The following is a 17,681-nucleotide window of genomic DNA, read 5'->3' on the forward strand; positions in this document are numbered from 1 at the left end:
CGGAGTCAACAGAATGTTTACCTGCTCGGGTCAAAGCTGCCAGTTACGGACTGAACTGCCGGTATTTACTGCGAATCACAGAAGTGCTGAGCGTGCTACATGCTTCAATTCCATGTGTGGTAGCATGATGCACACATGTCCATGTGAGAATGAGCAGCTTGATGAGCGAGCGCTGGTACCTTCGATGAGCTGGCCCTCGGGGCCCAGCTGTAAGCTCCAAGGGCAGCTCAGTTCTGTCAGTTACTGGCGTCCAGCGAGCCGGCAGACGGCTATAACCACAAGGCAGTGAATGTAATTAAAATACTGTTTCTACAGACAGCGAACTACAATGTTATTGCTTTACTTCCTCTGGAAACGGCAGCTTCCAAACACAGCGAGGAGCATGCCCATGTGTTACTCCCGGTAGGATTTCACATGTTTTTTTAAACACCATGATCCTATAGAGCTTGTCTCAAGAGTGTCAATTGTGGTTTTAGTAAGAACTTATTGGGGCACAATATTGATTCAGACAGGCATAATCTATCTATTCTTCATAATGAAATGTTTATTCCTATTTCAATACTTTCTGCAGAGATTACCTACTTCTCAGGGTTGCCGTGTGGATTCAAGGGTTTATCATTTGTGGAAGTGCTCGGTGCAGAGCACTTCCCGGTACTTAATAAGTTCCAACACATACTGCTCTTCTTACTAAGTGTGCCAGCCCATTTATGACAGGGAAATTAGCTAATGCCCCCGGAGAACAATCCAAAGATAAACCTACAGGTGTATGCATCCACCATATCCCAAGTCTATGTACATACGAAGTGATTTCAAATATTACAAACTATTGCTAAGATCATACTGTATCTGGTGTTAAGTTTTTGCTCTGGCCTCTGGCCTGAAGCAACACATATCCTGTGTATCTGGAAAAAAAAAAATCATATAAAAGCAAGGTACACTACCCCCAGGTAACCAAAGGATTTTACTCTGTCTCTAACAAAGAATTGGGAGTGACAGTGTAATTCAACCCTCCCCTTGAGTTCAAGGTTTCCCTCGACATCATGTAACATCTGACTTCTTCAAAAACCTTTTCGTTCTGGTTCCCCTCACACAGAAATATACAAGCTATCGCCAAGTCTGCCCTGGGAGTGAAAAACCCATTAGAAAGGAACTCGTCAAAACCGGTGGAAGTTTACAGACAGACGAGGTGCAGGGCCGCCAGAGCAGAAGTCCTTAAATGATCTCAACATCCCTGAACACTGGTTTTTGAGGAAATCATACATTCGATCATAAGGGGATGGGTATAAACATTTTCTAACCTTTAACTATAAGTGACTTTTTTTTTTCCCCCCAGCGGAAAAGGTAACTAAACTCAGAACCTAAGTCTGTGCTACAATGAACAGAATGGTGAAGGGAAAACTCTGTTGAAAACAGACTCCTGTCATTCTGTTGGGATCAGTTAAAAGGAAGGAGAATAAGTTTTTTTGTAAAGAGAGAAAACATACCCAAAGGGTGATTCTGGCCTCTGCTATACTAACCTGTAATTTATTACTACCCAGAATGTGTGTGTGTGTGTGTGTGTGTGTGTGTGTGTGTGTGTGAGAAACAAAACCCAACCCTTAAATACACTCCTCAGAGGCAGAGTCCAGTCTTCCCCATGTTGTCCTGGTGAAAAAGGAGTGTGGAAACAAAGCTTGAAGCCCCCGTCTATGAAAAATCTGACAGCTAAACGGAAGGCCGGTTCCCTCTGAATGCACTCAATTATTCTACAGGCTTCAGGGAAATCATTTCAAGAAACGTGGACGGAAGTCCTCGGCTTATCTCGTCCACTAGCCGGGCGGCTCCCAGGCACCGCGGTCGATGCATTTAGGAGACGGAGCACCCCGTGTCCTTCTGGGGTTTGATGTCCGGCTCTTTCACAGGCCTCACGTCTTCCGGTTTGGGTTTGGTCTGGGGAGGAAGAACAGAAGAACAGAAGCTAAGATTCAGAAAACGAACGCTAGACCTTTTCCACTTCCAGCTTTTTTTTTATTTACTTAATATATTTTATTGATTTTTTACAGAGAGGAAGAGAGAGGGACAGAGAGCTAGAAACATCGATGAGTGAGAAACATCGACCAGTTGCCTCTTGCACACCCCCCACTGGGGATGTGCCCGCAACCAAGGTCCATGCCCTTGACCGGAATCGAACCCGGGACCTTTCAGTCCTCAGGCCGACGCTCTATCCACTGAGCCACACCGGTCCCGGCTATAATGTATATTCTTACAAGTCAGAGAGCATCCCTAGAGCTCTAGACGTGGGCAGGCCATCCTCCTCAGAGGTGCTCTCCCATTCTCTCTCAGGAGGCTCTGACAAACTGGAAAAGAGGCAAGACAGGGAGTTGAAAACAAGGCCAGTCAATGAGGTAGAAAATCAGGAGACAATGAAGGCCTCGAGGTCTGTCTCTGAGTCCTAGAACACATTTCACCAAGCGCTGCAGTTAGCTAATGTAACATTTAGACAAATATATATACATCTACTTGTGCAGAGAACAATATCAAAACGCTAACTCTGAGTTCTTTTTAAACATTTGTGAATGAGCCCTGGCCGGTTGGGTTAGTGGTTAGAGCATCTGGGACCCTAAGGGTGTCAGGTTTGATTCCTGGTCAAGGTCTCATACCTCAGTTGCAGGTTTCCCAGCCCTGGTAGGGGTGCATGCAAGATGTGTCTGTCTCGCATCGATGTTTCTTTCTCTCTCCCCTGTTCCCCCCCTCCCTCTGTCTAAAAATCCTCGGGTGAGGATGAAAAGCGTCTGTGAAGGAATGGAAAACCCGGTCTCTTACACTGTCCTCCTTGGGCCGTTTGGTGAGGTCAAAGGCAGCCAGCGTGTCTGGGGTCCACTGAGCACTCGTAGGAGGAAATTCGAAAGGCACGGGCTCCACCAGGCCGTAATTCGCTTTGAGTTCCAGCTGTGGGGCTTCTGTTGGGACTTTCTGAAAGTAGCTGCAAAAAGCCATTGAAACAGCAATTCACTCATTCATTCGTTCATTTATTTGATGTTCAAGGGCGTGAAGGTGCTCAGATGACCAGGTGCAGGAACAAGGGGAGGGATGGAAGGAGACCAAAGCAGGGACAATTTGAGGTTAACTTTGCAGCCCGCTGCTGAAAAGCTGTTTTTTCCTGAATATATTTGCTCCTGGACCTTTATTTAGAAAGCTGGAGAGAAACCTGATAGACATGAACGTCACACAAAAAATGTATGAAACCCACGTGAAAGACTGAGGGCTGAAAAGAGAGATCTCACTAAATGAGGAGACGTCGCTATTTCTGAATGGAGAGGCACTCAATGATGAAGACTGTGGCTTTATCTTCTCTGCACTTCACGCTAGATTTTCCACACTTGGCACATTATTTCCCAATTTCCAATTAACTCATAATTTTTAAAAAGTATGGGAACTTTAGCCTAAACCGGTTTGGTTCAGTGGATAGAGCTTTGGCCTGCAGACTGAAAGGTCCCAGGTTCGATTCCGGTCAAGGGCATGTACCTTGGTTGTGGGCACATCCCCAGTAGGGGGTGTGCAAGAGGCAGCTGGTCGATGATTCTCTCTCATCGATGTTTCTAACTCTCTATCCCTCTCCTTCCTCTCTGTAAAAAAATCAATAAAATATATATATTTTTAAAAAGTATGGAAACTTTAAAGATCTTTTAAAAATTGTATCTACCAATATACAGTTTGAACAATGCTGATTTAATTACAAAACTGAGACAGAAAGTTAATCTCCCTGCTTATAGGTGGCTGAGACCAGAGTGAGATGACCATGCAAAGGGAGTTGTGAGGAATATATATAACATATGGGGAGAGAATGCAGGGAAACAGAAAATCAGGGCCGTATGAGATTTATTACGTTAACTGAAAATTCATATTTAAATTTTGAAATCTGCTTTTATACATCATCATCATAAGCAGAATAAGTGTTAAGACAACACAAGTAAACTTTAGTAGCAATTTTAACAGAAGATTAAAGTTCATCTTAATTGAAATCTGATATAAAGTCTTTAGAAACAGATCAATGTATACAGTTTGCCCTCCTCATCTGTGAATCCCCAACTGTGGATGGAAGTTACAGATATTTACCAAAACATCTGCCTATAAGTGAATCCAAGCAGTTCACACCTGTGTTATTCAAGAGTCATGGCCTACGAACGTTAATATCACTAAGACCAGAGGACCGATGCATGGAGATTCATGCAAGAATTGGGCCTTCGCTCCAGCTGGAGCAGCCTCTTTGCACCAGCCTGGAGCCGCCTTTCCGCCTTCCCATCTACCCAGAGGCCCAGAGCGGCTGGGGCAGTGCAGAAGGCCTATGTTGTCACCATGGTGACAACATCAGCATCCCCCCCGCGGAGCCCCCCCCCCATGGCCACTCAGTGCCCGTGTATGCAAATTTACCCACCATCTCTGTTGAGTTAATTTGCATACACACTCCTGATTGGATGGTGGGCATCACGAAGGTATGGTCAGTTTGAATCTTACTCTTTTATTAGTGCAGATACTGCTCAGCTGTACTCACATAAACCCATTCTCTCTCTGACACTTCTCGAGGGTATTCTTCACAAGGTTTCCAAGTTTCCTGAAGAACAAGTGTTCCGAAGGCTTGACTGTTGGTCCAGGCCCCTTGGTTTCTCCATATTCTTTGCATAACGCTTCTGCCTTTGCAAAGGCTGCGGGTGAAAGGGATAGAAAGTCATCTGATTTGAAGTCACTACTGATTATTCACAATGAGAGCGCTTTAAATCGGAGAAGGCAGGGAATGCTACAGCAACCCCAGGATCAGTGCAAACCTCTAGAGTCGAGGTTTCTGAAATGTTGTTTCTTTTTTCCAATTCCCATCCCCGTTCATGAACTCAGCCAAAATCTGTTTTAACTGCCTCTCCCCTTTAGGATAAAACATGTGTCTTTAAGAATAAAATTTAATAACCTGGTGGGAATACTCACATTTTTCTGCTTCTTGGAGAGACCGGATTGCCTCGCCACATTTATCACTAGCCAACAAAGTCTGACCGTGGTAACAGTAAGCCTGAAAAGAGACACAGATTTTCATTCATTTTCTCCACAAATGATGCTTTCCACTGCCATTGTTTTATACATGCATCAGATAAATCACTGCCTTTGTCCACTGATTCAAGTTTCAATGCAATCCCTTACATGTATTTACTTGAATAAGCGTTCCCCCATCTCTGTTAGTATCAAATGTGGAATTACATCACTGGGAGTGGGAGGGAGGACTTAAATTAGGACTAAACCAGTTTGAAGCGTGAAGTCAGATATGCTCTCTTTAAACGTCTGTATCAGTATAAGGATAGTACACACATGGTCTTATGCGCAGGCTTGAAAACCGGTTATAAGGCATAAGAAATGAAAATATCTACCTAGATCTGAAAAAGGGTAGGGTTTCTCTCTTTTTTTTTTTTTCAGAGAGAGGTAGGGAGAGAAACATCAATCTGTTGCATCCCACCCCAATTGGGGATTGAACCCGCAACCTAGGATGTGCCCTGACCAGGAGCCTAACCCGCCACCTTTCAGTGTGTGGGATGACGCCCCAATCAACTGAGCCTCAGTGGCCAGGGCAATGAGACAAAAAGGCCACTTCCCAAGAATGCTCATTAGTAGTTCTCCACCAGCGAAGGTGAAACATGTACAGTATGCCTTACGATTAGAATTAGTATCTTTCTACAGGGTGAAATGAGATAATTCTTAAGTATGCAGATGCTTCCAGCTTAAAAGTGGGTTCCATGGCTAGAACCCAGTTCTGAGTTCCCCATCCTCTCTCTCCACCCACCTTAGTTCAAAATGGCGGCTGCACTGACTGCCGGGGACTTTCTACTGAGAGCTCCGTAATTTGTAAAATGCTAATGAGGGGTCGGGAGAGCTGGCACCCGTGGCATTCAGGGGGCTGGGAAGACCATGACTCACTGTTTCCAGGTCATGCATACTTACATAAGCCGTGTAGAAGCACATTTTCAAGAGAAGGTATTTTCTCCACTTAGCAGAGTACGCAGGCTCCAAACTGGATAAAGTATGATCTAAAGTTACATTTTAAAAAGCAAAATATCATTTCACCCTGATTCACTAGGAGACTTTCAGGTCATGTGTTCAGATGCTAAAAGCAGAATGACATTCAAGTCTAGAACTCAAGCATTTACACGTTTTTAAAAACCTCGCTTTATTTCAAGTGATTTGTTTTTCCCAATAACCATATAACAAGATTGGTGAAGTCCCAGGGCTCTTCTTTGATTTGATGGTTAATGTAATTTAGGTTTAACATAATGATAAAAATAGATATAACTAAGAACTTGAAGGTAAATATGATTTATACTATTACATTATCTATTTTTTTAAAGTTATATAGCAATGCAGAGTAGTCTAGTCACCCAAGTCAGAAACATGAAGGACACACTCATCACTGAATCTCATATGAAATACACACATTCACACATCCTGCCACGCCTCTCTCAAGTCTATTTCTTCCTCCCCATTTCCTACTTTGCTATCATTGTCTAAGTGTTCATCATTTTCTCTTTTCATTGTAAGCATTCCTCCTAAGCACGCCCATTTTTCATCTTACAATCATGGGGACCTTTTAAAAATTCAAATGCAATCAAGTTTATATCATTTAATGGGCCCCAAATATCTACTGAATAAAGGCCCAACTCCTAAGATAGGCTAGCAAACCAGTTCATGATTTCACCCCCACACACTTTCCTAGCCTCTCCTCCTAACCCTCAGCCTGTGTTTTATTTAATTTATTTTATATATATTTTATTGATTGTTTTACAGAGAGGAAGGGAGAAGAATAGAGAGTTCAAAATATCGATGAGAGAGAAACATCGATCAGCTGCCTCCTGCACACTCTCTACTGGGGATGTGCCTACAACCAAGGTGCATGCCCTTGACCAGAATCAAACCTGGGATCCTTGAGTCCACAGGCCGACGCTATATCCACTGAGCCAAACCGGTTAGGGCTCATCCAGTGTTTTAGCCAGACTATCTGTCCAAAGCTCCCAGAGGGAGCTAAGCTCCTTTTTATCTCTATAAACTACAGGATGTTCTCCTCCTCCCATCGCTCAAGATTCCTAGCACACTTAGGATTTCTATTTACATTTCAAAATAAGGCTAACACACCAGCTTCCTCTCGCAGGCCAGGTCCTTCGGGCTTCTATTTCACGCTGTAACATCTTATGTCATGCCACAATAATGTGTCTGTCCCTTTCCCTAGACTGTGAATCTGTTGTACTGATCTCTGTATACCCAGTAACTAAAATAGTAACCATCCCATACACAGGAACATGTATGTGTTCCCTATGTAAGTGAATGAAAAGAAAAATAGGCCAATGAGATGGCCACAGTTCTAGTCCCAACTCCTCAACTGTTAGCAGTTAACTGATGGGTCAGTTATGTTAAGTCTCTGGATTTTGGTTTCTTGTCTCACTAAGGATAGTAACTATACGGTTGTAATAAAGACCCAAAAATTTTCAAAAGCAAAACAGCTATATAATTATTAAGACATAATTGGTTAAAAAGTATAGGATCGTCCTTTCCATTAACTGTGAACAGCTCTAATTCTTTTCTTTTCAACAAAATTCATAAAATAATGCAGGTATCATTGTGTGAAAATTCTGGAGAATTTCTCTGATTTGCTTGCTCCCTATTTAGCCCGGAAGTTAATCTGAAGATCTAAAGGCTAAAAGTGTAACAATGGGATTATGAACATACCAGCTTTCTGATAGAAATTGGCTGTTTCGTAGGCCAGCGCGGCTATCAGTCCCGGAGCATGCTTCAACTCAATGGCTCGAGCGATTGTCACTGTGGCCAAAACACAATCAAATTAATCCATGTTCAATTATAATGGCAGAAGACAGTCCAACAACCTATGTGGGGTTTTAATAGTTTCTTAAAAAGTTTTAATTTGAAAAGTATGCTACAGAAAATGCAAACACAAACTGAGCTTGCTGGCTCTGATGCTACTTTTTATTTATTTTTTTAATGTTTTCATTGATTTGAGAGAGAGAGGATGAGAGAGGAAGGGACACAAACAAGGTTGAGACAGAATTATCTATCAGCTGCCTCCTGCACACTCCCCACTGGGGATGTGCCCGCCACCAAGGCACATGCCCTTGAAGGGAATCGAACCTGGGACCCTTGAGTCCACAGGCCGACGCTCTATCCACTGAGCCACGCCGGCCAGGGCCAGGCTTTCTTTTAAAAACACCTTACAATCTGAAGGTACCTTCTTGAGCCTCAGCCTGACACTGAATAATGTAAGCTTCTAGGAGCCGTGCTTCCAAGTCTCTCCCCTTCTCGGCGGGTGTGATAAGCCGTGGGATGTGACTTTCCTGAAAGAGAAAGAAGAAGAAAAAGCCAAATTTCTTTTAACCCAGTTGTGAGAGATGAAGAAAGTGGAAGCTGATGGAGATTTATCAGAAATACAAGGTACTAACAAAAAAATGTGTTAAAAAGGAAAAATACTAAGCTTATAGAGAATAAAAGCTCCTATATACTCAAACGTTCAATGTTTTTTATAAGCTTTTGCAAAAATAAGAAATTCAAGAACAAAGTCTAGATCTCTATGGACTGGTTAGATGTGTAAATCGTATTTGCACCTTAGAAAACGTTTAACTGAAACAGTCGCCTTTTGAATGGCAGCCCGCACTGCTGTCACTCACATGAACAGCTGGATATAAAGATGACAATCCTACAGCTCCCTCAGCGTCTCAGCTTTGTGGTCCCTGTAAAAGCATCTTATCTTATCCTGAGAAAACCCAACACTGGTCTCCAGGAAATAGAGGTTTATAGGGAGCATGAGATGCGGGTGATTCTGGTTGGAAATATATTACTCTTTCTCCTAATTCCCATCCACCTTCAGGCAATTCAGTATAGCTAGTGTGTGCTGTGTGCCCTGCAGAGTTCTCACTGCAGACAGCAATAAGGACCGGTCAGCACCAGCAACTTCGGTGCTCTGTCTTCTGCCTTCTCAGAAGAGACAGAAGAATAAGCAGTGAATTATGACGTGAGTTTTCTCACTGTAAAATCCACTGGTGATTTTCAAAAATGAAGACACTATTCTATAACTGGTCCAACATGGTTACTTTACATAGGAAACCAGAACATACACTAGTACTTTTTATATAATGAATAATGCCCTCGTCCTCCACCCCAAAGAAAGAAAGAAAAATTATTCAAGCCTGGCTGGTGGGGCTCAGAGGCTGAGCATCCACCTATGAACCAGGAGGTCACTGTTCGATTCCCGGTCAGGCTCGACCCCTGAAGGAGGGCGCGCAGGGGCAGTCGATCAATGATTCTCTCTCAACACTGATGTTTCTCTTTCTCTCCCTCTCCCTTCTTCTCTGAAATCAATAAAAATATATTAAAAAAATTTTTTCCAAGAAATGAAGCATTAGAAATATGTTATTGTTTTTTTACCTTTATATGTTTAAAAATCCCAGCTGCAATTTTCAGGCTTCGATGGACCTCTTTTGCTTCCTCTTCTGTAATGCTTAAAGACAGCGGTGACATTACTTAGAGGGTCAAAGCCATTGCTGGTATTAAAACCAACAACTAATACATTATGTATCATAAAACCAAATTAGGCATTGTGCTGCTCACTACCAGCTTTCCTCCTTTTAGAAAATCTAATTTGACATTTAACAAATGCACATGAAAACAATCCAAAGAGAAGAAACTTTTTTCATTTACGAACAAAGGCTTCTTGGTTTTCCTTCCAGAAGATCTTCTGTGCATAAACGGCCTCGAACGTTATACACTTAATGCACACCCACACTTGAAAAACACATAAATACACACATTCACTGCTCTGCTCTTGCTTAACCCCTTCAATTACTTCAGAGATCATTTTACATCAGCCTACACAATTCAACTTCATTTTTAAAAATTGTACTTATTGGGGTGACACTGGTTAATGAAATGATACAGGTTTCAGAGGTACAGTTCTGATACATCATCTGAATATAGAATTGTGTGTTCACCACTCCGTCAAGTCCCCAACCATCAAGTTCACTCTTAAATGGCTGCATGTTATTCCCGTGTTCAGATGCACCCGAGAGGGCAGTGGATTTCATATTGTTAATATCCACTTTCACTGTTATAAAAAGTGTATCTCATTTTACTTCACAATTCTTTAATCCTTCTGAACATCTTTTGCATTTCTAAAGCCTTTTTATTTATGTTTCTGTGAACTGTTTATGTCCTTTGATTACCTTCATTAGATTTGTTGGTCTTTTCCTTGCTGATTTCTAAGAATATACATTATAAAAGTAATTTGTAGTATGCATCGCACTTTTTTTGACCTCTCTTTTTATAAAAATAATTTGTAAAATGCATCGCACTTTTTTTTGACCCATCTGTCATTTTAAAAATTCTGTTTACAGTACTTTTACATAGTCAGATATTCAATCTTTTCCTTTTCCTGGTTTGGGGTTTTATTTTAAAAGACCTTCCCCATGACAAGATTATTCATTTTCCCCCCTCCTTTTGACACTGGGCTCCATAATCCTGATATTTAATATGCTACCATTTTGAGGCAACCTTTTCACTTACCAAAGTACTACCTCTTATCAATAGCCTCGATTGTTTAATAACAAAGCTCCATATACTGGAAAAGTAACACATGTGCATATAAGCCACCCCCTTTAACTTACTTTTCTTTGCCAGCCAGCCTCGAGGCATATTTGGTGTACCATAAAGCCACATTAAATCCCATGGAAATTAATTCAAAGACGGCATCCTGCTGGGCACTACAATCATAAACATGATCATTACGTTTTGCCAATTAGTAAGACATCTCTATAGGAGACCTACTGGGACATCCAACTCAAAATTACAGTAACTCTATACTAACTGAAAAATGGTGAAAACAGTCCTTGTGTTTTACACAGATGGATAAGACACACACGTAATTAACAATGAAGGACTAAACACAGTATGTACTCCGTAACGGTAAGCCAAGGTTTTCTTTTCTTTTTTTTAAGATGGACTTTTTAAAAAATATATTTTTTTATTGATTTTTTACAGAGAGGAAGAGAGAGGGATAGACAGAAACATCAATGAGAGAGAATCATTGATCAGCTGCCTCTTGTACACCCTCCACTGGGGATGTGCCTGCAACCAAGGTACGTGCCCTTGACCAAAATCGAACCCGGGACCTTCCAGTCCGCAGGCCAACGCTCTATTCACTGAGCCAAATAGGTTTTGGCAAGCCAAGGTTTTCTAATGTGATGATGATGGAGGTAAGCATGAGACTAGGAGTTGTTCCCAAAGATTACTGTGCATAGAGTAGCTTTAAAGACACTGATTTCTGGGACTCAATCCCAGAGAGTCAGAAAGTCTGGGAGGGGCCCGGGATCTGCATTTTTAACAAGTACCCCATTGATTCTGGGGCTGCTGGCTCTTAGGCCACATTTTAAGAAAGTGGAACTCATAGGAGAGACAGTTCCAGGCTAAATAATTGAAGAAGGCTTAATGTATCTATAGACTCTGAAGTGTGCCCTGAAAGATGGTGCAGGAAGCAGAGGGCGTCCCAGGTGAGGGGACGCCGCTGGGAATGCACTAGAAGGTCTGACCATTTTCCTGACAGCAGAGACCCCACTGGCTGGACTGGCACAGATGGTTCATAAAAACACATCCAGGAACAGAGTCAAAAAGCCAAACTGGAAAGAAACTGAAGAGGATTTTGAGCTAAGCCAATCAGCGTGCTACAAAGAAAAAGAAAGGTCTTCAACTCAAGTATAATAGTATTTTGTATCTTGTTTCCTTCAGCTTCTATTACTAAATACGACACAAAGATGACAAAAGCTTATTAAGCAACTGAGATAATACTAATTAATCACTAGGCTTCTGCCACGACCCTGGAAGTTCCTTATACATGATCTCATTTTACATACACAATACTAAGATAAAGGAAAATTACCCAACGGAGAAAAAAACAGAATATGCTTCTACTTTGTTGCCTACATCTTAAAAGAAATGGAGACATAAATATTTTAGGTTAAAAAAAAAAAGATTTGTTATAAGACATATGGTAACTCAAAAATAACTTATAAACCATCCTGTTTAGTATGTTATACAAAATTATGTTATGAACAAACTACCTGAAGAAAATTTAATGCAGTTTTATAGCTTATTCTTTTCAGCATTGAGACCTTTCAAATGAATTATCTCTGATGATCTACTAGGCATCTCTACTCTATAACTTTAAAGTAATAAAATAGCTTTCCTAATTTACGGTCGTAGGAGTAACTCCCATTTTTCCTTCATTTATTTCAATCTGCCTCACTCCCAAATATTCCACTTTTATTGAACCACATCTATCAGAGCATATACAGTTGAGGAAACATTTTTCAGAAAAGCTATATTCATTCTATACTCGTAAGTGTATTTTCTATTGCCTATCAGTAGCAGTCAAGGATAAAGTTACTTAAATATCTCAGATGTACTGAATATTCAGTAGTATTATTTAAGGCCTCTATCACATAATTCTGCACCGTCTCATGAAACTATGCAGAAAATGCTGTTACAGGGATCAACATTTGGCACGGTGGGAAAAGTTCCAAATGTATGTAATGCCAAACAGTCTTAGAAGCTGCCAAGTTTTCTAATGTAATAAAGATAGCGGTTTGATTCGCTAAAAAAAAAAAAAAATTTAAATGAAAATATTCCTTAATTTTAGATAAAATACAAAGGAGTCACAGAAAAAAAACACACACACACACACAAAATGAGGACTTGGAAATCCTTAGGATCTCAGAATATCAAAATGTCCAAAGGATCCAGAGTCCCCAGCTTCCTATCCAATTTATGATTTCTACACACAACATTCCCAAGGAAGGAAGGAAACGCACACTCACTGAATGTCTATTATGTGCCTGGCGTTATATCAATCACTTAAGATAGGTGTTCCTTCCTATTCTGCTTCTCGCAAAGGCCTAAACCTGCAAACTCCCAGCATGCAGCGGGAGAGGCGGGTGTTCACGCACTATAAGCCCTGAGTTCGCATCTAGTTATGCGTGAATCCAAGGTCCACACTCCTGCCTCCAATGCCTGTCTGTGTGGTTTTTCAGTCGTCTCCATGTCCTTCCCTTCTGATGTTAGAAAACAGTAATTCTAGCAAATTGATATAAAGACCATTTAAATAGCTCCGTGGTGGAAAAAAAAAAAAAGGGAGGGGGGGGGAGTTAAATAAAAACTTAGCTCCATTATGATCTGCTTCCTGTTATAATTAGATCTCTTCTAATTAGTCTCAAATAAGTGGTAAGGAAGTTCTGAGGGGGAGTAGTTTTTAAAAGGAGCAGAAACAATATAGAGAAGTTAGGGAAGAAAATAAATATAGTGAATCAAAAGAGTGTGGAACTGGGGTGGAATTGGGGAGAAAGAAAAAGACACTGACCAAAGAAATCTAAATTATTCATCAGAAAAGAAAAGGAGGGGAAAAACCAAATTCTGTTCTGCCTGAATGTAGGCAAAGATCGAAAGCTAGCTTTGGGTTCCAAATTCCAAACACTGTGTGTGTCAAGGCTGGCCCAGGCAACATGGCTCAGTGGTTGAGCATTGACATATGAACCAGGAGGTCATGGTTTGCTTCCCAGTCAGGGCACATGCCCAAGGTGGAGGATCAATTCCAGTAGGGGGCGTGCATGAGGCAGCTGATCAATGATTCTCTCTCATCACTGATCCTTCTCTCTCTCCCTTTTCCTTCCTCTCCGAAGCCAATAAGAAATAATAATAATTTTAAAAGTTAAGGCTATTCAAGTTAACATTTGTACTGATCATCTAAAAAACAGATTTGGTCCAGGAGAAAGATTATATTTTTACTTAACAGCATGTATTAGGAATTTAGATGAAATTTTAAAAACTAATTTCCTGATAAGAGAAAATACTGATTGGGCCTATATTTTATTTCTTCAAATACAGGGGCTATGAGTTAAGTACTGGCTAAATCGTTTTTAAAAATGGCTTCAATTTAGTACTGTGAGCACTGCCTACCTTGGAACCTGTCCTTGCAATGTATCGGTCCACTTGAAATTCTGAATATATCGTAACTTACTTTCTTGGCTAGATTCATCCAGTGAATTTATGAAACCTATAAACGGCACAAAACATTCCAGTTTTAGAAAGCGATATCAAGTATTAAATTTAGAAAAATTTTCAGGTATTTTTCAGATAACTTTTCCAGGTGTCTGAATGAAATTCCTCACCTCTCTGTATCTCACACCTTCTCCAAAGTAACACATTATGAAATATGAACACACTGAATTTTCAAAATGTGAGCAAGACCACATTATCACTCTTATGCTCTCACATTTCAGGATCTCAAGCATACCAAAGAATACAGTCCAGAAGACTGCACTCCAATTTGAAAAGTCTAAGAATTAAATGTGAACTTGTGCATAGCTATCTTTTAAAAACTCCCGTGTTTGTATAAATAGCTCACCTTGTAAAAGGGAAAAATACGCATCGGCCGCATTCTTCATCATTTCTGGGTTACAGTTCAAATCCGTGAACAATTCAAGCAGCTGTGCCCTGGATGACCTCAGGTCACTTCCAAGAGACAGAGACAGTCAAGTTAGTAAGCTGTTACAATGAGTCTGCGTCAGAGGCTTAAAACATCAATTATAACTTTTTAAACACCACACACACATACACACTCACACAACACACACACACACAGGCTTAACACATCAATTGTAACTTTTTAAACACCACGCGCGCGCGCGCGCGCGCACACACACACACACACACACACACAGGCTTAAAATTTCCATTTGTAACTTTTCAACCACACACACACACACACACACAGGCTTAAAATTTCCATTTGTAACTTTTCAAACACCACACACACACACACACACAACACTCACATACACACATACAGGCTTAAAATTTCCATTTGTAACTTTTCAAACACCACACACACACACACACACACACAACACACACACACACAGGCTTAAAATTTCCATTTGTAACTTTTCAAACACCACACACACACACACACACACACACACACAGGCTTAAAATTTCCATTTGTAACTTTTCTTTTTAAAAAAATATATTTTATTGATTTTTTACAGAGAGGAGGAGAGAGGGATAGAGAGCTAGAAATGTCGATGAGAGAGAAACATCAACCAGCTGCCTCTTGCACACCCCCTACTGGGGACGTGCCCGCAACCAATGTACATGCCCTTGACCGGAATCGAACCGGGGACCTTTCAGTCCGCAGACCGATGCTCTATCCACTGAGCTAAACCAGTTTCGGCCATTTGTAACTTTTCAAACACCACACACACACACACACACACACACACACACACACACACACACACACCTTCTCTAAGGTATTGCTAAGTACATAGAAAGGAATTTAATTAGGGTTAACACTGGACGTAACTGAAATTTCACAATTGTTTTAAAGTTGTACTAAAATAAACTCAGTCCAGTTTAAAGGGACAAATCATGGGCATTATACGTAATAAAAATATATAGCAAGTTTTAATTTAAAAAATTAAACAAACACAATCGCTTTTTGTTCTAGTCAAACTACTCTAATACAAAGGTTTTCTTGACAGAAATGACTTCTCTTCTTTCTTGCTATCTACATTAGGAATCAGCCTACTTTTCCTGTAAAGGGCCTGGAAGTATATACTTTAAGGTTTCCGGGTCATCTAAGCCTCTATAGGAAATGTTTTTGTAGAGAGAAGGCAAAGGCAACCATAGACAATATGTAAATGAATGGGGGTGCAGGGACTGTGTTCTAATAAAACTTTATTTATAAAAACAAGCAGTGGGCCGAATCTGCTGAACATAGGTTTGCTAACCTGGTCTAAGCTACACAATTCATTTAAACTCCTTTCTCCTATATGAACACTCTGAGGGCTATTCAGGTCATAGGGTCAGAACTCAATGAATTTAATATCCAGCCAATTAACAATACCTATATATGTCTTTGTAGAGTCTCTTATACCATTACAATAACTCTTTTGTTGTGATTGCTTTAGCCTCTCTGGGACTCACTGATTTAAAATTAAGGACCCTGGCCTGGCCAAGTTTAAGTAATCTATTATTTAACTCTTCACGTGTTAAGGAGTCTAAGTTTAGGGACAGTGTGTTACATACGTTTGGACTGACCATGGGAACTAAATAATTCCATGGTACCCAAGGGTGACTCAACCAATACCTGTTGAGATTGACGACACTTACCTGCAAATTTTTGAAGCAGCAGGACTAGTGACTACGCCATAATAGTTAAAAGAAACAGGAGCTGTGGCTTTTAATGGATTCCTATGAAACCAATGCGTCATCTTCTCCAGATATTTCCTATTTAAAAAAAAAAAAATGCATGCAAGTTAAATAATGTAAACAGTGTAAAAATAATTATTTTTAAAATAAAATGTTAGTGGATGGTATATACACTTTTATATAAAATACAAGTAAAATACTCATAGATAAGCAAAATGCTTCACTATTATAAGTCAACCTTGTTTTGTCTATGTTTAGATCAGGCCTATTAAAAAATAGCATTTGTATTATGCTAAGTGAAATAAGTGTGTGTGTATATGTGTATATATATATGTATATATGCCTATATCTACATATACATAGACATCTATGCATATATATCTTGTAGACACCATCCATGTCCGCCTTTATAACCTAAGCAAACACAGCATCCACATGCATGTAAATCAGCCTTCCAGAGGTAATGGCACACAATACACTGGATTCTGCGGCAGCCAATTGCCTGCACACAGTCTGTCCAGGCGGCCCGCCGCTTCCGGGATGAACGTGTCTGCGGGTTACCTCTGTGCTGTCTTCCCTGCCCCAGCGGCAGACCCCGCACCCCGGTTTCCAGGGATCCGGAGGGTGGGGTCCAGGGACGCCACACCCACCACCGCAGGTGCAAGGGGACCTGCAGGGCCACCGACTCAACCGCCACCCAGCAGGCTCCCACACTGGGGACTGGCTTACGGACTGGGGTCCCCCACCACCCCGGAACCCCCGGATCCCCCGAAGAGCCCACCTGAGCGGCGGCGCCCCGAGGCCGGAGCGTCCGCTTCCTGTTTACCATCAGCCTCTCCCCAACCTCCTGGGCCCGGCCACCCGCGCAGGCGCCACCCCCGGCGCCCCACTTCCCGGCAGGCATTTCTGTGGAGAGCCCACACCCCCCACCCGGGAGGGGGACGGGCCCACGACGGCAGGGCGAGCCCCTGTGTAGCTGGGAGCCCCCCAATACCAGCGGAGAGGCGGGCAAGGAGTTGGGGGGGAGGGTCCCCGCCCATCTGACTGCTCATGCTGTGGATTCTCGGGGCGCAAAATAAACGTCCTCTCTTCCTTTGGTTTCAAGATGCCAAAAGGAGACACTTTGGGGGGGAGTCGATGGGGACTGTGCAAAAGGGGGTGGGTGGTGACCCCCATGGTCTGGGCCTCCAGGGACGCGACAACAAGGGGCAGGATATTTACTGGGAAACGCCCGTCCTCTGGACACACTTACCGGATTCCTCGGACCCGGGACGGCGGTCCTCCCTACGTGGGGGAGACAGACGGACAGACAGGGTGCGAGTGGCCAGCGAGGAAGGGAGAGGGACGCGGAGGAACTGGCCCCGGAGCTGGGGCGGGCGGGGACCGCCGCGCATGCGCGGGGTGGCGGG

At 42.0% G+C, this 17,681-nt stretch overlaps 1 protein-coding gene across 4 annotated transcripts in view; it reads right to left on the reverse strand.

Annotated features, from left to right (window-relative positions):
• Positions 1-1,328: 1,328 nt before the first annotated feature.
• Positions 1,329-17,681, reverse strand: part of BROX (BRO1 domain and CAAX motif containing) — a 28,097-nt gene continuing 11,744 nt past the window's right edge. The window contains exons 2-14 of one of the 4 annotated variants that reach the window (XM_036453647.2): positions 17,525-17,556; positions 16,234-16,350; positions 14,465-14,571; positions 14,017-14,113; positions 10,677-10,772; positions 9,442-9,514; positions 8,249-8,354; positions 7,735-7,824; positions 5,959-6,044; positions 4,957-5,038; positions 4,532-4,682; positions 2,803-2,962; positions 1,329-1,929 (exon numbers count right to left, since the gene is read on the reverse strand). In XM_036453647.2, the coding sequence (XP_036309540.1) occupies positions 1,846-1,929; positions 2,803-2,962; positions 4,532-4,682; positions 4,957-5,038; positions 5,959-6,044; positions 7,735-7,824; positions 8,249-8,354; positions 9,442-9,514; positions 10,677-10,772; positions 14,017-14,113; positions 14,465-14,571; positions 16,234-16,334 (1,233 nt within the window). In that variant the 5' untranslated portion in view covers positions 16,335-16,350; positions 17,525-17,556 and the 3' untranslated portion in view covers positions 1,329-1,845. Of the gene's footprint in view, positions 1,930-2,802; positions 2,963-4,531; positions 4,683-4,956; positions 5,039-5,958; positions 6,045-7,734; positions 7,825-8,248; positions 8,355-9,441; positions 9,515-10,676; positions 10,773-14,016; positions 14,114-14,464; positions 14,572-16,233; positions 16,351-17,053; positions 17,164-17,524; positions 17,665-17,681 lie in introns of those variants that run through there. The other 3 variants (XM_036453651.2, XM_036453649.2, XM_045587097.1) reach the window with 3 other exon arrangements.

This window comes from Pipistrellus kuhlii, unplaced genomic scaffold, assembly GCF_014108245.1.
Source record: "Pipistrellus kuhlii isolate mPipKuh1 unplaced genomic scaffold, mPipKuh1.p scaffold_m20_p_25, whole genome shotgun sequence".
Lineage (NCBI taxonomy): Eukaryota > Metazoa > Chordata > Mammalia > Chiroptera > Vespertilionidae > Pipistrellus > Pipistrellus kuhlii.